We start from the raw sequence: 24,872 nt of genomic DNA, 5'->3' as shown, positions 1-24,872 counted from the left end.
CACACACACACACACACACACAAACTCACACACACACACACAATCACGCACACTCACACACACACACACACACATATACACACACACACACACACACATATACACACACACGCACACTCACACACACGCACACACACACACACACATTTACACACACACGCACACTCACACACACACACACACACATATACACACACACGCACACTCACACACACACACACACGCACACTCACACACACTCACACGCATACACGCACACACACTCACACACACTCACACACACACACACACACACTCACACACACTCACACGCACTCACACACACACATGCACACACACATATACACACACACGCACACTCACACACATACACGCACACACATACACACACGCACACACACACTCACACACTCAGACACGCACACTCAGACACGCACACACATACACACACACACACACTCACACACACGCACACACACACTCAGACATGCACACTCAGTATGTACAAACACTGAATAAGAACATAACATTCATGATTAATGCAAACAGATTAAATACGAGACACTAAGTCTCCTAAAAAACAAAATAAATAAAATTAATACAATTAAGTGTGTAAAACTTTTTATTCTTTGGATTTTCAACATCGTATTTATTCACTTAAGTGTTTAATTACAATTATTTGTGTAAATTTCATTTCTGTGACATTAACGTCTAAACACTACAAAGATATGATTCTGACTCCAACAAATAATAATAGAAAAACTCAATGTTTAAGTGTTAAGTCTAAAAAAATGAATGAAATGAAATTATTTTAGACTTTCGATGACAATAAAGAAAAACCTGATGACAGATGAAATATTCATTATGAGTATTTCTGCTCCTGGCGACTGATTTAACCGATGACTAACTGTTGGTGTCGATCCGTCCCCGAGACAATCAGATATTCATATATATATATATATATATATATATATAGAATATCACCAACTTTACCCTTTAAAGGCCTTCGAATGATGGTTTGTTGTGTCACTGTTTCTGTTAAGTTTCATTATCAGTTTAATCAAGTCAGATCGCTGTATGATGATAACACACAGCTGCCTTTGAAGTTGTTGTGTGTGGGAAAGGAAAGACTGAGTTTAAGAGGTTGTTGACCCACTTTCAAATAGTTTTTGTGAGAGTCAGCATCATAGTTGTGAAAACAGCCGATGACAGATTACGTGAAGGTCTGCTCTGTGCTCCGTGCACGCAGAGATTACGTGGTCATGAACAGGTCAAATACGGCTGAAGGCAAAACACCCTCAAATGTTTGCTTAATTTATTTTGCATCAAAACTGAGAGATCACAAAAACTCTGCCAGGTACAAAATATCTTCACGTTACAAACAGTGCAGCCATTTTTAACAGAACACAAAATACTCCCACAGACGTCTCAACACGTTCGTCAGTCCATCGGCAGTTACAGCAAAGCAGAACATGTGGATGCGACTCCAGATGTTGGGTTAGAGGAGTGACTCAGTGCTGCCGCCTGCTGGTGTTCAGGGTTCAGTAATGAGAGTAGGATGTGAGCCACTTCACAGGACAGTCCCTGAAAAACCACACACACAAACACTGAGTAATTACAATCTCCTTACATTTATTTTTTACTGTCTTATTAATATGAGAAGATATTGGCGGTTGAATTTCAGTCTGCTTGATACGCAGAAACTGAGTTTGTGTTTCCTCTGTAGTCGTTTAACTGCCGTCACTCTACTTCTCTCTTTCACCTCCTCCACCTTTCCTTCTCTACCTCTTTGTGCTCTACCCTCTCGTTTCCTCTCCTACCTCCTCCGTCTGTTCCTTTCCTGTCTCCTTTTTTCCTTCTCTACCTTTCACATTTCATACCTACCTCCTTTCTTCCCTCCCTACCCCCCCTTACCTTCCTCTTTTCTCCTCTTCCCTACTTCCCTCCTTCCTTCCTGCAGCGGTGGCAATGAAGCGGCTTAGAGGACTAATATCTGCCCACAGTGTAGCATTCATACCTGTGATACTTCTGTCCCTTCCTCCGCTGGTACTCTGTTTCATCCACCGTCCACACTGCTCCCTTCCCTCCCTCCACCCGCACAAAACACTTGTGCAGGCTGAGGTTGTGACGCACGGCATTCTGGGTAGAACAGGAAGGTGAGTTAGGTAAAGTATGTTGTTAGATGGAAAACACATCTGGGTTTGTGTTGTTACATTGTCTGTCATCAGTTACTTAAACATCTCACTAAACCACAGCACAACCAGAACATGACACAGTGATACGTGTGGAAACATTCAGACTACATTTCCCATAAAACCCATCGCTGGGAACGTCTTAAACATGGATGTTTTCTGTCTCTATGTATGACGTAATCACATGTTGCTGAGGGAGTAAAGTCTCCCTGTGTTCACCTTCAATCTCAGTTAAACACGTGAACCACGAGCACGATTTGTGACATCACAACTAGTTTGAAGCCAATCGTGATCCAGAAGAAGGAGACGTCTTCACTGGGGTGAGGGGGGGGGGTTAGAATATTTTCATATTCATTTATTCTGGATTATTAAATGAAGGATAAGTAGGAGATGTTTTTCTAAGGATCTAAACAAAGTGATTTGTGTAAAACCTGTCTGGAGATAAACATGTCTGAAGGGGATTGAAGACCAGCTGAGCTGATCTCATCTCCACTTTTTCATGTAGTTATGTAACCAGCTCGCTATGTAGACGATGACTTTCATTAGAGAAACATGAGAGTTATGTAGCATGTAAGGACACTACCCCTCTCCAGACAGAACCACATCATTAGATAATACTGAGGACCCACTTTGAGGTTCAAACTGAATTACCAAAAACCAACTGAAACGCAGTGGATCAGGGTCTCTAGGGGACTTTGGGGGTCTGGGGCCTCTGGGCAGTTCCCCCATTAGTAATCCAGCTTTGTGTCTCCATTTTTCACTATAGTATAACCGCCTCAGCAGTGATGCTGTCTTTGACCAGCTCACCAAACCTGAATGTGATGCAATTCCAGTTGCTGAGTGTTTGAAGTACTGGTGTGATCCCAGCGTGACTCCAGTACACATAAATAATCTAGCAAGTGACATTTGCCATAAAGCTGCGACACTGTAATAAAACATATGATTTAAGAGTGAATGTTAAATATGAGCAGTTCAAACCTTCCAGGTGGCGGTGTTGTGTCTGAAGTAGAAGAACATGGTGGTGAACCAGTTGTAGATCTCATTCAGAGTGCGTTGTTTGTCTGGAGACTCCAGGATAGACTGCAAACAGTCAGACACAGTGAGAAATGATAAACAGAGCAACCTCACAAATAAATAAACTGTTTATATCAGCCGCCTTTGAAAACTTACCCATCTGATCAGGTAGGCGTAGGTGTACGGAGGCCTGATGTTATTGTATTTGTAACACTCCATACTGGGGACCAGATCTGTACAACAACAGTGAAACGTCCTCAGATCAGCAAACACATGGGATTATTATTATCATTATTATTATTATTATTATTATTATTATTATTATTATTATTATTATTATTATTATTATTAATATTATTATTATGTGTGTTGGTGGGAAACATTCTGCAGCAGATGTGTCCCATCACATGAGAGCATGTAAGGACAGCATGGAGAGTGATGTCAGATTTAATTGAACAGCAGAAAATATGTGTAGTACAATGTTCAGGCGACTCAAAATCTGTATAAAAAGGACATTATGCATTATTATAAGTGCACAGAGGCTGAACTGTTGTATGATAAAAACATGAACCATAAAGGTACCTTCATCCAAACTAATTTAGCAATAACAAATATCAAATTTCCACTCTGAGAGCAAAGTTTATCATCCAGAAGGTTTTATATCTTATGTTTAAATGAGACATCAGACCTCACATGTACCGAGACGTCAAAGCACATTTTTGAGTGTATTTTTGATCAAATTAACCTCATATTCAAAATCTAAATGGTTTGCCGCTGGTTGATATGAAATGCATGTGAAAGTTCACCCTCAAGTATCCTGATTTAATGGTGGAGAAGGAAGCCCTCCAGGAGTTTGGATCCATGACAGTTCACATGCCATGTAGACTGAGAAAGGCTTGTTATGATTATGATATATTTGAATAGCCAGATGTGGCTGTGCTGTATGGAGGCATGTAAGGTAGGAAGTAACAAAAACATTATAAGACTTGGTTTTGAACTGAACACATGAAATGTGTCCCTGTTCCTCTCAGACCGGGACTTGCAGATTGATTACTGCTGGTTCTGTTTTTGTTCATAACAGGCCAAACTGTTACCTGGCAGAAGGTGGGAAGAACCAGCAGCTCTGAAGCCGTGCTGGGCCAACTCCTCCAGATGTTTAACGCCCCATTGTTGCACTCTGTCTCCCTCCGCTACCTGAGGCTGAGGCAGGAACAGAGGAAGGCTGTACGGCCAATCAGAAGCTGCCTTCTGCAGGGAATGATGGAGGTACACATCAACACAGTTTCATCTGATTTTTCAACAGGCTGAAAGGATTCAAGCATTATGTTTTCTCAAACTTCTTGAAGCTAGACAAAACAAATCTTTAAAATCAAGCAAATGAGCCTGGAAGCAAAAGCTGAGAGGGATCAGAGCCAACATACCAAATCAGTGTATTTGTGTTCAGAGAGGCGCAGATGGAGTTGCATCGCAATGAGTTTCTGTTTTTCCAGGATGAGCTAAAAAAAAAGAGAGAGAATGCCCATGTTTGATTTACACCACAGTCTTCAACTTGAGACCTGTAGACAGTTAGTTAGTAATCAGTTAAAGTTAGTCTCAGTTGTAGTAGCGTCACATCAACAATGTGTTACAGATATGAGCAGAATGCAAACAAACAATCCCTGTTTGTTGTGTCTTTGGTAAACTCAGGAGGAACTAACTAACTTACTAATGCTCAAAGCTGCTAATTCATACACAACCAGTTATTCTACAAATTATGTTCATATGCAAATATTTTGCATGAGCAAAATATGTTTTGTGATAAACTTACGGCTGCAGAGACTGACAGAATGTAAATGTTAAAGCAGTAGTTCAACATTTTGGAGAATCACTGCACAGATGTTGAGCTGGTTCAGTACAGAGATGGAGTCAGGATATAGTTTTTTTTGTTTGTTTGTTTTTCTCAATGTATGTTTGGATATTTTTCCTGTTTATTTGTCTACAAAAACTAAAATTTTCAACAAAAAGTTGTTAAAAATGCACCTGCTAACTCCTCTAAAGCTCACTGATGGTATACATATATGTTGTGTGTCATTCGTGCTTTTAGGAATTGTTACCAGCTGAACAACAACTTACTCATCCACCCAGCACTTTTGTGCAGCATCTTGCCAGATACAGCAAGCACAGGTTTAGATGCTTTGATGACAAGACTTCAGGAAGCTGCACACAGTCACTGCACCTGACTGTTGTTCACCATGAAATAGTTCCAGCATGTAACTAACCATAAACCCCAAAACTGTTGTTATTACTGTAGAAACTCTTCATGCAATCTCTGCTGCCGCTGCTGCCGCCATCCTTCATTTTTACTATTTATTTGCTTTTTATACCTACTGTTTGTTGCCCACATGTTATATACAAAGTAACATAAGTCTTAAAAGCCAGATCTAGAGAAGACAGCCTGCAGATCCTGTTTGGACCAGAGCATTCATTAGGTCTAGTAGGCAGCTGAGATTTTTCCAGACCTCACCTGACTCTCCAAGCACTGAACAATATCCTGCTGGATCCTCCACTGAGCAATGCTTCTTTCACCATGACTGTGTTCAGAATGGAGATGTCTACAAGACAGAATAGATCAAGCTTAAAGGAACAGTCCAACATTTTTTGGACTGTTTCAACAATTCAGTAGGCCTGGTGTTGTGCTGAAGTCTCTCGTCAATGTATGTTTCTCCTAAACCTACCAGAACCCTAAACAGTAATCCATTCCCAACAACACTTCAGTGACAACAGATTCAATGAATGAAGTATTCAGCACAATACTTACTTTAAGAAACTAGGGAAATCTTCAGACACTGCATCACAGCCAGGCCAGCGGCAGAGGCCACTCACAAACAGAGCACTGGCGCTCTCTGGGATGCTGGAGGGAACAGAAATATCTCAATGATATCAAGAACCGTCAGTGTGGCTGGAACTACTTTCAAAACTGTTGTACGAGGGAGAGCTATGGGGAAAACCTGACCTATCAGTAAAAACTGAGAGAGATTTGCACACTGGAATAAAGATGGAATAAAGCTCCCTTGTTTATAGCTGAAATTAGTTGCCTTCCACATGTTGTCACCCTGAGCAGCAGAGCTTCAAGGCTGTGTGGAAGTCGGCTGTTGAGATCAGCAACTGTAAAACTTGTAAAAGTAACAGAAGTCGGCTGTTAGGCTCAGCTCCCTCTTCACCGTTAAAGCCTGACATTACTGCTGACATGGCACCATTACACCTGCCAAACCGAGTCCAAGACCCACTGAGAGCATGTTTGAGTATGGACGCTGCTTGTAGTAGCAACACCGGTCCCGTACTCCCAAAACACCACCCCAGAAGACACCGCAAGGGACACAGTCACGGGTCTCCTTCTCCAAGCCCACAAAACACATGTAGACCAGATGGACCAATCCCCATGCCCCCTTTAGGTTTCTTACACGGATAAAGAACTGGACCACCGTTCCACCAGGGAAGAACCTGCAGTCATTTAAACTTCATTCCAGTATCCAAACATATCTCAGTTTTTCACTCCGACATATTTTTAGTCAACCCATTCATTAAATGTCCTTGTGATCCTACGTTGCACTGAGTTAATAGCATAATTAGTCATTTGGTGAGAATGGGAGACAGTCACCCTTCATGAAGCCTGGCCTCTCTGGAGCTCTGCTTTGGACCGTCTCTCCTCAAGGGCAGCAAGTGATGGCCTTGGCTGGCAGAGGAGCCCATGTGTGGTGAAGAGGACCTGCTTGCATCTGCCTCTTCCTTGCAAATGGAGATGGCTTCAGATGCACCGTTTTCTTCAAAGTGGAGGAAAGAGCATTGATTTAAGCTTTTGGTCTGTTTCAAATACAATACAAGAAGCTGCCATTACTAACGTTCTGCTGTACAAACAGGTAGAGATGGTCTTAAAATTCAATTAATTGTTTCATTTTATTAGGGTTCAGAAAACACATAAAGACCATAGATTTAACAACACGGGGCTTTCAGGTAGTCTAATGGTGTTTTTCTATTATTGAGACTTAACGACCTGTAATCTGGAGCTTCCTATATCCTGAACCTTTGAGGGCAAAGGTGGTCGGTCCTGCCTTCAACTGTGTTACAAGCCACAAAGGCTCAGATGTGCATCATTGAACAGACGACACACAAACACGTATGTCACTTGTCCAAAATGTCCTCTCCGTTGTTCAGCATAATAAAAAGTTTAAAAAGTCTTCACCGCTGTACCCACAAAGTGAAATGGTGAAATGATTGTTACTGCTATGTCGTTGTGTTTGTTGTAGTTGAGATATGACGACACATCTACTTGACCAATTGTGGGCAACAGCCCTGCGAGCGTCCCCTGCCCTCCTGCAAGTGCCTGGAACTTGATTTAGTACCAGCTCCTGAAGGAACCAGTAACAACGGCTACAAGTTCAGTTGCAGGTTGGTAAGTCCCAGAAAAACACCATAACACACCAAGTTGTCAGCAGGTCCTCTGCTCTGGGTAACAATGCCTGTGTCTCTAAAGGCTAGTTGCAAAATTTATATAACACCAGTCATGTTTGTGCACACTGGAAAAATACAAAATGAAGCATACCTAAAAACGCCAGTACACATATAATGACTTTCATGCAGAATGATGATGTTGCTGATGTGCAGCTGAGGACACTGAAATGCCTGCGTACCACGTTGTTGTCTGGAGGTTGTTATGGAAACCTGACGCAGCACTGATGGTCTCTGCTGCTTCTGCTTCATGCTGTCCATACTGCTCCAACACTGCGAAGAAAAAACACCAAATCAGCAGTTTGAGCTACATCCGTCTCAGTTCTATGAGGACGTGCAGTGTGTTTACACAGCAAGCATCTGTCTAGAGTAGTGAAATAAGTGTTTTACAACTTTCCACATGACAACACCAAAGAGCCAGAGCCTGAGGGCCACAACCGTAAAAACTTGGTGACCTTGGATTTGAATTTTGATGGAGGTATGGTCAGTAAACCCTAGTCAGAGGGTCTCTGAGTCCTGCCAATACAGTGCTTGTCTAACACAGTCTTAAAACCCTTCCCCACATCAGGGGTTGGGGATCTGACAACAGTGTTGAGGGAAGAAAGTACAGAACAGGAAAAAGACTTTGCCTTTAGGTTTGGTCGGACTAAACTAGATTGTTTGAAGCATACTGAGGACCTAGAGGTTCATCTATAGAGGAAACATTCAAGCTATATTCTGAGTTGTCTGCCTCACATGCATGGAACAGATGAGCTTCAAATCCATGAACTACAGCTGTCTCCGTCAGCTGCGTAACATCTCATTTCACTCATCTTTATGTGCATAACTGCAACCCTAACTGTAGTTTTAGGATTTATTTTTGTCAGTCCTCCATCAGTGTAGACGCTGTGCTTAAGAGACCAGGTAGTGCTCAGTGTCAGTGTACACTGACGGAGGACTGCAGCCTCTGTGCTACTCGACCAGTGCGGACAAGGTGTCAGTATTAAGAGTTTGCAAGTATAAGCAGCAGCTTGACTTGGTATATACAGTGTTGGTGTCACAGGGCCCAAGAGATCCAGACCCCTCCAGCTAAACATCCCAGAGTCCCTTGGAGACAGGTTTTCATGACAATCAAGAGGTTAAAACTATAAATATTCTGTTCACGTTACAATTTAATCCACCAGTAATATGTGCTTGCATGTACAGTGTGTGATTGCAGCGCCTTCCCAGATCATGTCCCATTCAAATGAATGAGAGAGCTGCGTTTTTTTACGCAGGGCTAAAGCTGATCTGAACCTTCTGAAATCACTGCCTACTTCATTCATTCACTCCTCCATATTTAATAGACAGCAATGAGCCGTTTACTCTATAGTGAGAAGTAAACTGAGATTTTGAACACTTGCTAAATATCATTCTTTGTCATCATTGTCAGCTGTAGAGTCACACAACAGTCATTTTTGTATCTATAAAATGCAGCACATTGCATTGTGGGACTGTCAGCAGAAAGCAGTGTATTTGTCATGGACACTACTCTTTTCAGTCCATTGTGGATTTTTTTTTAATTAGTTCCTCTAGCGGATCTTTTCTAGGTCTAGATCTAGACTGGAGGGCAGTGAGTGAGGATGTAATGAGTATGTCTCATTATGTCAGACTGTTCATTTAAATAAGTGGCGTTTCTCTTTAATTCCCCGTTGACTTTGTCTCTTCAACCAGAGGTGGAAAGTAACGTTAGCACTGCAGACAATTACATCATTATAACAATTTTATGCTACTTTATACTTCTAGTTAACTACATTTCATTTACTTTGTTGATGAAGACTGATAATTAGTGACAAATCAAGAGTTTGAGCAGCCTTCCAGACATGAAGAAAAAGTTAGAACGATACTTCAGAGCTGTGTTGGAAAATGATGCACACTCTCAAGCCAATCAGAATCCAGCATTCACTGCAGCCATGTACACATTAAAGTCTTCAGTGGTTGAAATGTGAATGAAGGCTTTCCTGCACCAGAGCAAGCAGTGCACCTGTGAACAACCACAGCATGTCTGTCAGAGGGCTCAGACACACACACACACACACACACACACACACACACACACACACTGATAGCATCTACACAATGAGTGGGAGATGAAGCTGCTCCACTTTTGTGCATGGCACCTGCAACCACTGGGAATGTTTGTCGAAGGTGCCTGGAAATTTGATAATATCGTCCCAGCAGAAGTTTTTCAGCATGAGATACTTTATCAGTTGCACAAAGATGTCAGATTGATTCTCATTTTTGTGATCAATTTTTTATTGTTTTATGTCTTAAAACAGAATATAAAATGGGTCAATAGCACGTCAGCTACAGTACATAGTCACACCAGTGATGCATCTTCCCATAATGTCCACTTCAATGTTTGGAGGGCAAATCAACACACACACACACACACACACACACACACCATTATATATATGTAACCTTATATATACATATATATGAAACAAGAGAAAAAAGTGCAAACTAAACTTCTTTAAGTGTGACTAACTAATATTTCTAATGGACCTTGTGTTCAGGCTTTGTCGATAGTTGAGAAAACGTCAGTACTCAAATATCTAAAGCGGTTCACTGACTTCAGCTTCAGATCCTTTAAGGGGTGTCAATATGGATTTTAGCCAGTTAATTTTAAATCCAGACATAAAATAAGATTAATTAAATAATGATAATCTGTGGCATGATGAATCGCCAACATTATGCAACAAGATGACAGTGTCATCTCCATACAGGGACGTACAGTATAATGTTTGAACTATTCATGGACAGTTTGAGCCGTCAGTTTCAGAGCAACAGCAAACAAAAAGAGCTTGAAGGAGGAGATCAAGTCCTTCCAGCCACAACAGAGGCAGTGGGACTGGTATAGAGCATCTTAACCATATCAATGAATCAAAATGACCAAATACTATCAGCAGTAATCAGCAGGTCGACATCATCTGTGTTTGCTTTCCAAAACCGTCACTCATCACTGTTAAACAATAATGATGTTTTATGATGTGACAAAGCTGTGGTTTAGATCTGGTTTAGGCACAAAACCACTTGGTTAAAGTTACTACTTCCTTAAAGTTAGGTGACCGCCGTCATGGCTACAACAATAACCACAAGGTTAAGGTTAGGGGACAATCATAGCTACATTTTTTAAAAACTGTCCCGACTTGTGGTTGGAAACAGGAAACAAACAGCGTCTCCTGTTTGATTAATACCTCCCAGCATCCTCCTCCTCTGAATGAGGAACATTGTCTATATATACACAGTATATACTGTACGTCATCTGCTCCCAGTCATAATTACCACGGCGGCTAGATGCCATCTGTCACTCAAACGTGACTATATGTCGACATTAAAACCTATTGTGTCATTTTTCTCAGGAGGACATTGTCCAATAAATACTTTGTGTTATTTACTTTGTATCACCCATTTAATCTATAGTTTGCACAATTGAAATGATCTTTGTTTCTCTTTAACAACATGGAAATAATATTAATATTTGAGTTTGAGAAGGTAGTGATCTCTTAGAAAAGGTACTAGTGGTCTTAGAAACAACAAAACAATAAGTAAAAGTCTGGTGAGACACCATCTCTGCGAGAGGATTTATCCTTATTCACAGCTGACTGTTTCTCCGTTACGTTGTATTCCAGCTGTGACAAGTAGTGACAGTTGGAAACAGTATCAAAACATTCATAAAAACTTCAGCGTAATTCTTCTCCACCGTCCATCGATAAGCTCAGTATGTTCCAAACACTCACTGAAATGGAAACCATTACCGTTTTAATTATTTTAACAGAGACGGACGAGATATTTAGATCCTTTGCTTGAGTAAAAATTAAAAAAAACAAATGAAACAACACAATAGTGTTTGTGCCCCTCAGAACAGTGTTGTCCAAAGTGGGGGTCACAGCACCGAGGGAGGCCTTGAGGTCGGGCCACAGGTGCCGTCAAGTTTTTCACATCATTCTATATTTATCATCATCAGTTTTAACAGGTGGGAGAGGTGACATTTGTATTAATTGGGTTTTATGTTATGAATTCAAATATATCAAAACAGAAGAAGAATATTAAAATCACTGTGTTAAAGATGTTAAATATGCAATAACACATCAACTGATGACAACTTACGGTTGTCATGGCAACACGACATGATTTGTTGTGAGTTTTCCAGCTGCTCAGCACTAAGGAGGTTTCATGACAAAACATTTCTTATGAAGGGAGCCATAAAAAGACGATCTCCCACACCGATGAACTAATCTCTGAAGTAAAAGACTTGATATTACATCGGGTAAATTAAGAAATGAGTGTAACAGTGGAGGAAATTACCATTAACATTATTTTTCAGTGGGTCACTCCACTTTTCACCTCCTGTGTTTCATTCCACATTTTTGAGTTTGTCATTTTCACTTTCTGAATGACAGCCCTTGCAACCAGTCCCTGTATACTTTGGGTTCATATCCCTCAGATTTGAAAAGCATGCAGCTATGTTGGTGAGTCGTATGTAGTCATAACGGGATGTTCACACTCAGACTGATCTGATAGGACACGACATCTCTCTCTGAGCAAGTAATAAGGAGAGCCGTCATGTTAAAAATGTTACTTCTTATGTAAGAGCAGTGTCATGTCTTTCAGCTATTTCAATGTCACATCAGACATTTCTTTACGGCTGTAGGGAAGCGTATCTCTGTACAATAAACCAAACAGCCGACACCACAAATGTTATGCAAATGCACACCCACAGAAACAGGAATTCAGTAGAAAGTGAGAGCGCTCAACATGTTTGTGGCTTCTCTCTGTCATCTCTCATTCTGGCTTTCCTCCTCAACTTTACCTCCCCTGTAGGAGAAGAGGAGATCTTTGCTCACGACACTAACTATGCACTGGAAGTGATCTGATGTGATGGTTGATATTCACCTGGTATTTCTGTGAGTCAACATCTGTCGGCCACAAATAGGTTAGAAGAAGTATTTCCTGTTTATTGTAATCAGCCACATTACAGTGTGGAAATTTGCAGATGCCTCATACTGGTACTATCAATGTGTGGGTTTCTTACTCAGATACTTCCATATCTCACATCACACATCCCAATCACACTGATACTTCGAAATAATAAGTGTGTAGGAGACACGTTTTCAGATCTTTGATCTAAAATTACTCAACCAAATGTTCAGTGCTTAATTATTCAAATAGATATCGTTATCATATCATATTTTCTGTCATTTAACTCTATTTTAACACTCCAATGCTTCTGAGGAAAAGTATTGAATCTTGATTCGAATCGATTGATCAGACATGAAGACTTCTATGATCCAGGAAGCAGGCTGGTGAAGAGTGCGTGTCTGTGCTGAATCTGTGGGCAGATGTGTGTGCCAAGTACACACTTTGAATTTGGCTAATCTGATTTTGTGCTCATGATTATAAGCTCTTAATATACATAAAATATCACATGTAGATTTAAGATGGGTCTTGATTAAACTGAATATGCATTACATACTGTAATCAGTATATTATACTGATTTTGTCTTAAATATACAGATTATAACTTAACGCCAGTCTCCATCTTGAGAAAACACAGAAATAAATCCAGGACTGTCTCTTTCTATCCCGACCAAGTCTGATATCTTAATGTTGTAAATAAACCAAATCAAAACTGATTCAGACCAACTCAGCCAGACCTTGTTAGCAGTAAAAAATAGTGCTGAGTTGTATTATATTATCAGAATTTAAATCCAGATTTGAAAAGAATAAAAAAGTCCTACATTATCTGCAGTATTACAGCAGGCTCTTTATCTAACGACCTCCTTCTTTTGTCTGTCGATCTTCTTCTCAGTCTCAGACCAAGAGGCATCCCTGCAGAGAACAGACTTCAAATAAATGGAGGAAAAGGAAGTGGGCCTACGCAGAATGTTATTGTCACGACATGTTTGGTTCTCCTCTAAAGAGATCACAAGATAGAACATACATCTTCATGAGATCATTAGAGCATTATTTACGGACAGTCACACTTTTATGCAGAGGGGGAAGAAGCATTCAAGTCTTTAATTTAAGTAAAAGTAGCAATACCACAATGAAATCATACACCGGCACAAATAAAAGTCCTGCATTTTAAATCTCATCAGATCCCCCCCCCCCCCTCCGCTTCCAAGCATGTAAGAGAACCTATGGTGGAGACGAAACTTGAGAAAAACATGAAAGGCCCTCTCTAGAGCCAGCGTTTGGTTTGTCCCTTCTGTGCTACCATAGAAACATGGCGGCGCAACATGGCGGGCTCCGCTAGATGCCACTAAATACTACACACTGCACCTTTAAAGTATCAACAGTAAACAGTAACTCGTTATGCAAAATGGCCCAGTTTGTTCTATTTATCATACACAGTAGACACGTATATATCACTAGAACTTTAACACTCATTCATGGACATTTACACGTAAGCCGCATTTGAATGTTATCAAGGTTCGTCTAATGTTAACAGATTATACTGTTGGGTCGTCAAATGAGTAAGAATACATATTTTATAAACTGAACATATGTTTATATGATCAGAAAAGTAACTATTGCTGTCAAATAAATGTTGTGGAGTAAAAAAGTACAACATTTCCCTCTGAAAGTAGAAATGCAAAGTGGCATAAAATGGAAATACTCAAAGTACAAGTATCTCAAAATTGTACTTAAGTACAGGAGTTGATTAAATGTACTCTGTTATATTCCACCACTGTCTTTATGATATATAAAGAAACCTGAACACAACAGGAATGTCACTGTTTATCTGGAGAAAATGAAATAATGATACTGTGATCTTGAGGTAATGATTGACAGCACAGTCGTAGAAAAACGTCTTTACTAGATTCTTCTCTACTGTTCATATAAAATAATTTGTGAGGTTCAGTACATTTTAGGAGTTTGACCAAATACATTGTAACTCAACTCTTATGGTCTTCCCCAGCAGAGGAAGACAGGTGAACCCAGCGCATGGACTAGTTGAAATACTTTTTTTCATGTCATTCAACATAAAAAATATACCTTGCTGACCAGCCAAATATTTGGTGGACATTAAAAGTGTCAGTTTGCATAAAAAAGTACTTGTTGGATCTTCAATCTGAACCCTCATCTTTCCAACAGAAGTGAGCTGCTGGATAATGTTCCCAACAATCCACTTTACCACAGGTGCAAAGTAACTAAGTACTCGAGTACTCCACTACATTTCAGAGGGAAATATTGTACTTTCTGTTACTTTTCAGATGCAGATTTGACACAATGGATAATATAACAAGCTTTTAAAATACAACACATTGTTAAAGATGAAACCAGTGGTTTCCAACCTTTTTGTCTTTTGACGTCTTACAAAAAGCAGTGTGTAGTCGGGGTCACATTTCACATGTCTATGAGTTGTTAACAGCTCCACCAAATAGTGATTTTTCCCTCTAAACTTCTCACATGCTTTCATTTCAATAAATGTTCAAATGAACTAAACTAGCTAACTGTATATAAAGTCGTGTAAACTAGCTCCACCTCCAGCAGCTACAACAGTAACATGCTGCTCTAACACTGATGCTTCACTATTAATAATCTAATGATGTCATATATAATAATATATCAGTCAGAGGGACCAAACCACTACTTTTACTGCAATACTTTAACTACATCAAGCTCATAATACTTATGTACTTTTACTGCAATACTTTAACTACATCAAGCTCATAATACTTATGTACTTTTACTGCAATACTTTAACTACATCAAGCTCATAATACTTATGTACTTTTACTGCAATACTTTAACTACATCAAGCTCATAATACTTATGTACTTTTACTGCAGTACTTTAACTACATCAAGCTCATAATACTTATGTACTTTTACTGCAATACTTTAACTACATCGAGCTCATAATACTTATGTACTTTTACTGTAGGAGGATTTTTCATGCAGGACTTTTACCTGTATTGGTGTATTTTTACATTGATGTATTGGTACTTTTACTGCAGTAAAGGATCTGAATACTTCTTCCATCACTACACTTTACACAGTGATTGGTCTGATTGACTGATTGATTGATTGATTGATTGACTGATTGATTGATTGATTGATTGATTGATTGATTGATTGATTGATTGATTGATTGGTGATATCTCTCACAAGCTCTCTTTTTCATTCTTGACTCAACTGTTTCTGTCAGTTTTCATGTGAACAAAGTAGTTCAACACCATGAATGTGTTCAAGAAGAGAACGTGTGCTGTTATGTCATATTGTCCGTCTCAAGCTATTAACACAAATATCTTGAGACATCAGAGAATACGTCTCACAAGCAACTTAGTTTCAGCTCAAGTCGACTCCTAACATCCTGGTCTATAGAGAGATTGATATTCGTCTCTCTTCTACTGTACAGCTGATGTCTGTAATGGTCGGGCCTCAGAAAAAACAGCGTTCTTTAATTCTGAAGGATTAGGTGATATAATTATATGTACTATGAGACGACAGAATTTGTCTGCCATGAGAGATTTTTCTCTCCCATTGAAGTATATCTAGGTGTCCTTTGCCAATGACAGAATGGTTTTTCTTTCATTTTTTCACTTAGTGGTCACTGTAATTATTCCTCCTGTTCTTACTGGCTGTATGAAGAAATACCTTCATAAACTACACTGTAAGTGAGCACAAAATCCGCAGTCCTCATTCTAAAAATGTATTCTTAAATGCAGCTGAAACTAATATGACGTTAGGAATTAGTGAGTATCTTCCAACATTACCGTTTTTCAGTAGCAGACGGTGTTTCCGGGAGCCTCGGTGGAAGGATTCGTCATGGTAGTTGCATGTAGGTTTGTTGCCAGGACAAAACACAAACAATAAACCTACACATGACTACCAGGATTGAGATACTCAATCAATTTGGTTAATATCTTACCATGTTAGCATCAGCTGAAAGGATGAATGCATTCTTACACAGAAGAGGACAGAGTGGAGTTTGTCCTTCATCTCTTACAGGTATTTACACCAAGACTGATGATAAATAATATCAATTAATTCATAACACCACCTTTTGTAAGGCACAATTGCCAACACTGACTGTTATTGCTGACTTGTTAGATGGCTAACTGGAGATACCTAAATCAACTGGAACAGATAAACTAGATCTGTTCCATTTATCACTGAGCAAATAATACACATGTTTAATCTTTCCATTTCAACTGGTATAATTTCTACAATCTGAAAGTCTGCTCATGTGATCCCTTTGCACAAGGGAGGAGGCAAAGTGATCTCAATAATTATTGGCCAATATCCAAACTTCTGTGTCTGACAAAAATCCTGGAATCACTGGTGAATAACCAACTCAAAGTATTTATCTCAAACTATTCTCCTCACCAGCCTGGTTTCAGATCTACAGTATGCATCGTACCATCTCTGCTGTTACGTGAGTTGTAAACTATATTGTTTCTTCTGTGGACAAAAGGAAGCATTGTGCTGCTGTTTTCAGTGTTTTCAGTGATCTATATGAGTAAAACTCTCTTATGTTCCGTAGATGTCTCTTACTCAGTTTAACTAATGGAAAACACCAGATTATACCTTTAACTGTGTGACCTCGACAGTCCAACAGTGGCTTGGAAATATAATTAACCACGCTTTCCAGCCTACATCTCTACAGGCCCACAGGTTTACTTGGGTGATTAATTGTCTGCATTCTAGCAATAATTTCACTTTTACACACACTGAACACAAATAACATTACCCACATGACACAGTAAAATGCTATTAAACAAAACTGAACAAACAACTGTGGTGGATGTACATAAACTTAACATTTCATGGACCTTGTTGTATCAAAATTGCTGTTAAAGCAATCTATTAACACACGATAGACTGAATTACATATGCTAATCACTTACTGCTAATTGCTAGCACAACGCTAATACTTCCAGCACATACACTCATCCCACCTGTACATTTAAATTCACATTGTATGCACCCCCAAATCAGTGTTCACAACACTTACAGGAGTTTACTCTATTTTGTCACCAACACCGTTTAAATTTTCTTACCTGCGCAAAACATATTTAAAACAGCTGTCAGCACGTTACTCATGGTGGCGTTAGCTCAGCTTGAGGTCACTGCGACCGGAGTCCTGAATCCTGACAGCCAACACGTACTTTGGATTTTGAGACCTGGTCAAAAGTTCACTGATTAGCTCTCACAGCCCCAGTCATACCATTACTATAGTAGAAGGAAATGGCAAACTGCCGTTATCAGCTGATCAGCTGTCATCATTGATTGAGCAGCATTTGACCCACCTTAATTGTGTTAATGAACTTGACCTATGACCTATCTGACCTGGGGTAGCCACAAGGGTGGCCAATGAGATTTCAGGCCACCCCCTAAAATCACCATTGCTGAGGGCAGAATGATAAACTGAGTCTACTGAGTCATTTGAGAGTAGAAACAGCAGGATGTCTGTAGATTATATCACCGTAGTCTAGGCTGCCTCAACTATACTCTGTCTACAATTCAAAGGGAAGCTGGAGCTGTTTCTGTACAAAAATCTGAGTTGTGATGATAAGATTTTCAATATGATGTTTAAATGTTACATCAAGCCAAATACCTACATATTTATACTCTGTGACTTTCTCAATGTTGCTTCCATTCCATTCATGGTGGTGTAGACTGTTACAATCATTACCTTGCTCTGGAAAAAAACATTTACTTTTTGCTTTTTACATCAAGTACTAGTTTAAGGTTGACAACTGCATCTAGAAGAACACTAAAAGAAAGTTGTAGGTTGTCAACAGTGAGTTGCACAGTGACAGCAGCAAAATAATACAGAACAATGTCATCTGCGTAAAGATGGATATTACAGTCAGTTAGAGAACAGACAATCTTATCAATATAAACTGTAAACAAGACAGGGCCTGAACTGATCACTGGTAAAACTCAGATTAGATATTTTCAGTTTTCACACAGTGAAATCTTTCAGATAGGTAATTCTGAAACAATCTACAAGCAACTGAATCAAACCCAATGTTGCATTTGAATAAGCGGAGAATGATTGACTGTATCGAACACTTTTGACAAGTCACTGAGAACAGCAGCACAATGCTTCCCTTTGTCCACACAAAACCATTTACTACTCACGTAACAGCAGAGATGGTATTATGCATACTGTAGATCTGAAACCAGACTGGTGAGGGCGAAAGAATAATTTGAGAGAAATACTTTGAGTTGGTTATTATATTGATGACAACTGTTTTAAATGTGTTTTGCACAGGTAACTATAGATGTGTTGCAAAAGTTTGGACCCAGACCTTCATTCTGAACCTGTAACATATAACATATTTACTCCACTACAGGGAATCAACTCTTAGAAAATGTGCAGCTAGAATTACTGATTGAAAATAGACATGTTTAAATAAGCACTGCTTCCCAGAGACTGTGATAGGTGGAAAAGGAAAATGTAATGTACAGGTAATAGAAAACTGCTGTTATAGGTTGTAATATTAAATTAAGTTGTTGTAGGTGGTCAGCATGGCACCTTTAGTTTAACGCTGTATTATATAATATAAAAACATCACCTTGGCCTTGAGTACAAACATTACAATGGATGCTAACATGAGTTTATCTGTTCCTGGGTGGAAGCAATGCGATGCATTGAACATCTGTATTTACACATTTTGATCACCTGCCGTTCATTAAGGTTCACTATGCGATGGCCACCCCACACTAGCTCTGTGTCCCATCTGCCTCAGTCAGACTGTCCTGGATACGCCACCGGCCCTCAGATTGTTTACTGTTAACTGTCTTTATTCTTTTGGTGTTGTGCACCAAACATATGGAATTATCTTCAACACATCCTCGAGATTGACACTCTCACAACCCCTGGACAATTCAAGACAATGATCTCAAACCACTTCACCTCAGTGTGCAGTTGTTTTCACAGTGTTGTCCTCTTTTGATCTATTTATATCTGCACATTGTCTTTGAACTCTGTACATCAACATCATTGCAAATGAGGGAAACCTCAATGCTTTTGGAGGCTTAAATAAAGGTTTGAAACTGAAAGAGTAACAGGCTGTCCACAGCCCAGTAACCCCTGCTGAGCTAGCGAGATTCAAGAGGCAACATCCACACTACAGGAACGCTGAGAAAGGCTCAACTTTGTACAAATGTCCTGTCATTCAGCCAATCAAGACCGACAGGTGGAAACCAATCACCGACATTGTTGGTTCATTAGTACAGCAGCTACACCAGTGAACAGCTGTCCATTTGGAGGAGAGTATGTAAATGATGTGTTAAACACAACACACACGCAGCTGCAGATTCATGAGAGGCCATAATACTCGTACCCGTATGTGTGAGCCGACCTGCCTGCTAGCAGCTCTAAGTTAAATGTTAATGAGCATTCACACAGTGATGATGCTAACTCACTGATGTTTAAAGAGCTAACATTCACTAATAAGCACTAAACAGAAAGAACAAAGGGAATGTCATGAGCTTTGAAGGTATCTGGTTATAAACCAAAGTATTGGTTGATCATATCAAAGTGGTGGTGTGGCTAAAAATGTACTCAGATCCTTTACTTCGATAGAGGTAGAAATACCACAGTATAAAAATACTTCATTACAGGTGAAAGTCCTGCATTTAAAATATATTTAAGTGTGCAGAAATATTACCAGGTACATTTACTTAAAGTATTAAAAGTGAAAGTACTTGTTTCGCAGGAAATGGGGCTGTGACTACATTAAATACTTTTAACAAATTATATTATTAATACTGATGAATCGGTGCATAAACAGCATTTAACTGATATTATTTGATGTTCAGGACTTTATAAGAGTCACCAGATAAATCTGAGCCACTGTGAGATGAAGAAGATAAAACAAAGTTCTGATTCATTTATTTGGATTCATTTTCCAGAACTTTTCTCTCGTCTTTGTGTTGTGATGTGAAGTTTGGTTTAATCTTCAATAATTCTGCATAAAGAAGCTCGTTGTATTTCATGTAAGATTTTACTCTGAAAAGAAACTAAAGCTGTCAAATAAATGTAACGGAGTAGAACTACAAACTAGCAAAAAAATGAAATACTCCAGTAAAGTATGAGTACCTCAAAATTGTACTTAAGAACAGTACTTGAGTAAATGTGCTTAAACCGCTCACTGCTGACAAAGTGCATCATCACTAGCAAACATCATTGTGCAGAAAATGTGTCCATGTGTTTCTGAGCAGTGATCCACATCTGTCTGCTCTAGTGTGGACTTGTAAAAGGCACTAAGACGTAAGTTTCAAGGACTTTATTTAAAGGTCTGTGAAGTTTCTACCAGATTTACACTTTTTCCTCAAAATGCCAGTGAACACTAACAACAACAGCTCCCCTCATAGTGCTCTTATATCTGCCACTTTATCTTCCCTTTCATCTAGTTGATATTTACACACTACTTGTGGTTTCAAACAGGAGGAGTGAATAATACTGTCACTAGTAATATGACACAATAAGAACGCAGAGCAAAAAGTTCAGTAGTTACTTGGGAAACGTGTGAGCGTTGTGTTTGGAGGTTTTAGCAGCTAGTAGAACTAGAGAGGTGAATGTCTCCTCTATAGTGGTGATGGGCTGCTGTTTACCTCTGCAGCCCCATTTCCTGATTTCTGCTGAGAAGATGGCTGCAGCTTTCAGAAAAGCTTCCTGAGGTGGTACAGTCTGCACAGGAATACCCACATCTGTGCCGGTACCTTTAACAATAACACATCTCACACTGACAGATCAAAGTGTACAACAGAAAGTGATCTGATATTTCCCTTAGCTGTAGAATAACCGTTTAAATTGATTTTCACGTGACAAAGTGAAACATTCAGCGCACTGTAATGAGCTGTGCATGTTGAATGTAGAGAACCAGAGACGAAAAGAGAAACCACTGACAGATCTGTCTTTTGGTGTTTTTTTTATCATTAAAGGTAGTATTTCACTCATGTCGCTGCTATTGAGCATCTTATGCTACAGCGCAGCAGAAAAAGCCCCAGATTCAAAGAAATCTTTGAAATATAATCATCGGAGTTTGTTTCCTTCTGCTTCTAGTCTTTGTGCTAAGCTAGGCTACATACATGCTGCGCACAGTTGACATTAATATCAGTTTTCTCTTCTCTGGCGGGGAAAATTCAAACGTTATAATACTGTACTCATCACAAACACTGCCTGGTTTTATTACTGTATCATGTACAGTAAATGAACAAAGTTAAGCTTAAATATCTGAGCCATTTAATTTAGTTACAGATGCACAAGGTTGAGACTGATCTGAGAAGAAGAGTCACCTTCTCTCCTCATATCTCAGTGTTTCCCCGTAAAACGAAGCATGTCTGCCTGCAACCTCCCGTCACCAGCTGAGACCAGTTCAACCACAAACTGCTTTTTTCTTGTTTCATTTGAATAAGTTTAGAGAGAAGAGGATCTATAATTATCCCGTAATTCACAGGAAACAAAGTCAGAGCCTAATTTTGTTTATATATATTTTAGTTTTCCTTTTCATCTTAATCATCTTGTGATGCCTCATAGTAATCTTGCGACTCTGTCAGAGGGCTCCGACCTTCATACTGGGAACTGCTCTCATATATTATCAGGATGGTTCATCATGTCTGAGGACTCAGGGCCAAAGTGGATCTGAAGGCGTTGATAATGCTGTTCTTTACCAACAGGCAGGTGTAATATTGTTGATGTAATGATGTCTTCACTATATTAACATGTATTATTTTACATTATATAAAATATTTGTATAAAGAGCAGATTTTTCACTACAGTTTGACATTAAATATGAATGTTTCTGAACGTTTTACATTCATTCAGATATTCTCAAAAGATGAACAGAGAACAACTTTATTGTCACTGTCACTTAAGAATATCGATCAACTGTTTATTTAAATAGTGTTTTACATGATTAAGAGGAAGGAAGGAATTTATCTCTGCTGCTGAAATTTAATGCAAACTTCTTTTATAAAAACCTGCTAACATGTGCATGAAAACTCTTCATCAAAGACCATCATCATCAAAAACAGATCTGTGCTTCCTCCAGCCAAACTAGTCATGCTGTCTCTGTGCATTTTATTAATTAATTCATGATTTGAAATATTCAGCTGCACCACCGCATTTCACACATACGCCATCACAGACCTCGTTCTGCTCTCAGTCAACACTTACTGTGATCCTACACATATTCTAAGTCTTCTCCCCTCAGTCTGAGCAAATCACTCGTAATGATCCCAGCTACTTGGATGTGTGAAAGTAAGATGTGTGCTTACCGTGTTGCCTCCGTGCAGAGCCTCTTCCTTTCTCAGGTTCTTCGAGGGAAATACTTTGAAATGATTCAGAGGGGGTGTTATTCCACAGGAAATATGTTTTCGGCAACTAAAACTTGAAGAAAAAATATGACAGACAGACCTCAGTCTCAAGGAGACGGCGTGATTGTGAGATTTCAGATTGGAAACACAAGAAAAAAGTTACAAAAATCAACAAACTACAAAAAAACAACAGCTGTACTTCACATTAAAGTCTGAGCCACATATCAGATGTGCTTTTTTTTGGAAAAAAATTTAGTTTTGGCTCAGTTGTTTAAAAGAAAAAACTTTTTTAAAATGCTAAACTAAAATCTTCTGGTCTTAAAAGCGTTTCTTGTGTTAGTGGTGACAGCAGAATGAAGGCGGACGCTCAGCACTCACCTGGCCTCAGCAGACTCACTATTAACGCTGCCAGCCATCCACTCAGCATTTATACCTGCAGCACCGCATGCAGCAGGCTTCAAGCTCGTGTCTTCAGCAAATCAAAACACAAGAACTTTCCAAATGCTGCTCTGACAACTTGAAAAAATATGTTTGTAGGAAAGTAAATGTTTTGCACCAGAGCAAAAAGAACAAACAAGTCGTCGCTGAGCAGACGTTCAGGTTGTTTTATGCACAGAAAATAACGGCTTTTTCCAACTCCGCACATGTTTATCTGCTTTGGTCAACAAGTTCTCGCTGTGGTTTCTTGTAAACATTATTTAACAGGTTATTCTGTTAGTTCAGCGCACTTATTGCTATTTCTCATCAGACGAGGTGAAACGCAGAAATGAACGTCTGAAAGGCAGAAAAAAACTGATCGTTTATTCAAATGAGGAAAAATGCATCTTCGTTATTGAGAAAGCAGCACAGAACTGATTTTCATTAAATACACATCCATTTAACCAGGAGAGAGAAGGAACATTTTCAGCAGTCAAATTCATGTTGTAACTGTTTCAGTTGATTTTGATTTCCCAACAGAGGCTTTCAGCATCACCTCGGTACAGTAGAGGTGATGCTGAACATTTTTAACAGGCCAGTTAATCAATCACCAGACCTCACTGTGAGAGTTTCTGTTAACAACAAGAAGAAAAAGGAGTTTTTCAGAGGAACCTTTGTATCGGGCGGATTCTCTAAGTCTCAGAGGAGTGAACCTCAAAACCTGAAAAAATTCATGAGAACTGAAAATGACTGCATGTCTACGTGTGTGTGTGCATGTGTTTAGTGGACCAAACCCGTTTCTATCCAGAGTAGAGTCTCTGTAGATGTTCAACACTCTACTGTACTTTGTCCTTCTGTCATTGGATGGTAATGGTCTGTCATTAAGGCTGACACAGTGATGTCAATGACGTTCATTAAGTTTTGTTCGATACATTTTGTAAGAAATGTAACTGCTGCCTGGATGAGGAGGAGGTGGTCGTTCTGCAAACACATCAAAGTCACATCAGAGAAAGATGCTAGTTCTGATAAACTGTCCTGTAGCTTGTTTCTAACCAAGTCCTCCATCTTTCCCGAAACTTCACCACACGCTTTCAGTCGCCTGAACAGAAACATAAAACTGGTCAAATCCAGGCGGATTTCTTTCAAAACATATTCGTAGTAAATGTAGCTAAAACAAACTGATGAAGACAGAATTTTAATTTTTAAAGTGACTTCTCATCTGTGTCTGTTGAAAGTCTTCTCCTGTGTTTCTGCATGTTGAAGCCTTTTTCCTGTGGATTTATTCCTCCTTCCATTCATTTCAAGCTCAATGTGAAGCCATTTTTCTTAATTCCTGACAGATTTGGAGATACTGTGAGACATGGTGGCAGCAACGTGAGGGCTCGTTAGTAAAGCCCATTTTAAATCTGTACAGTACGTGCTGACTATCGTTTCGCTTCAGTTTTGATAAGTTATCAAA

The 24,872-nt window shown here is 39.4% G+C and overlaps 1 protein-coding gene across 3 annotated transcripts; it reads right to left on the bottom strand.

Moving 5' to 3' along the window:
• Positions 1–634: 634 nt before the first annotated feature.
• Positions 635–23,435, bottom strand: foxp3b (forkhead box P3b). Of its 3 annotated transcripts, none has more exons than XM_042407813.1 (12): positions 23,375–23,435; positions 22,958–23,069; positions 7,874–7,964; positions 6,844–7,006; positions 6,004–6,096; positions 5,710–5,797; positions 4,628–4,702; positions 4,301–4,454; positions 3,363–3,439; positions 3,171–3,272; positions 2,018–2,139; positions 635–1,584 (listed from the first exon to the last, which is right to left on the bottom strand). In XM_042407813.1, the coding sequence occupies exons 1-12, from the start codon at positions 23,410–23,412 to the stop codon at positions 1,542–1,544; spliced, it is 1,158 nt and encodes a 385-aa protein (XP_042263747.1). In that variant the 5' UTR covers positions 23,413–23,435; the 3' UTR covers positions 635–1,541. The 3 variants fall into 3 exon arrangements, with proteins under 3 accessions (XP_042263747.1, XP_042263748.1, XP_042263749.1); XM_042407814.1 differs by lacking the exon at positions 23,375–23,435 and adding an exon at positions 13,454–13,544 and having other exon boundaries at positions 22,958–23,029; XM_042407815.1 differs by lacking the exons at positions 7,874–7,964; positions 22,958–23,069; positions 23,375–23,435 and adding an exon at positions 7,786–7,857.
• Between the last annotated feature and the right edge of the window lie 1,437 nt (positions 23,436–24,872).

Source organism: Thunnus maccoyii, chromosome 4, assembly GCF_910596095.1.
Source record: "Thunnus maccoyii chromosome 4, fThuMac1.1, whole genome shotgun sequence".
NCBI classification, from domain to species: Eukaryota; Metazoa; Chordata; class Actinopteri; order Scombriformes; family Scombridae; genus Thunnus; species Thunnus maccoyii.
The sequence above is the reverse complement of the archived record's forward strand: the minus strand, read 5'-3'. Positions and strand labels throughout refer to the sequence as shown.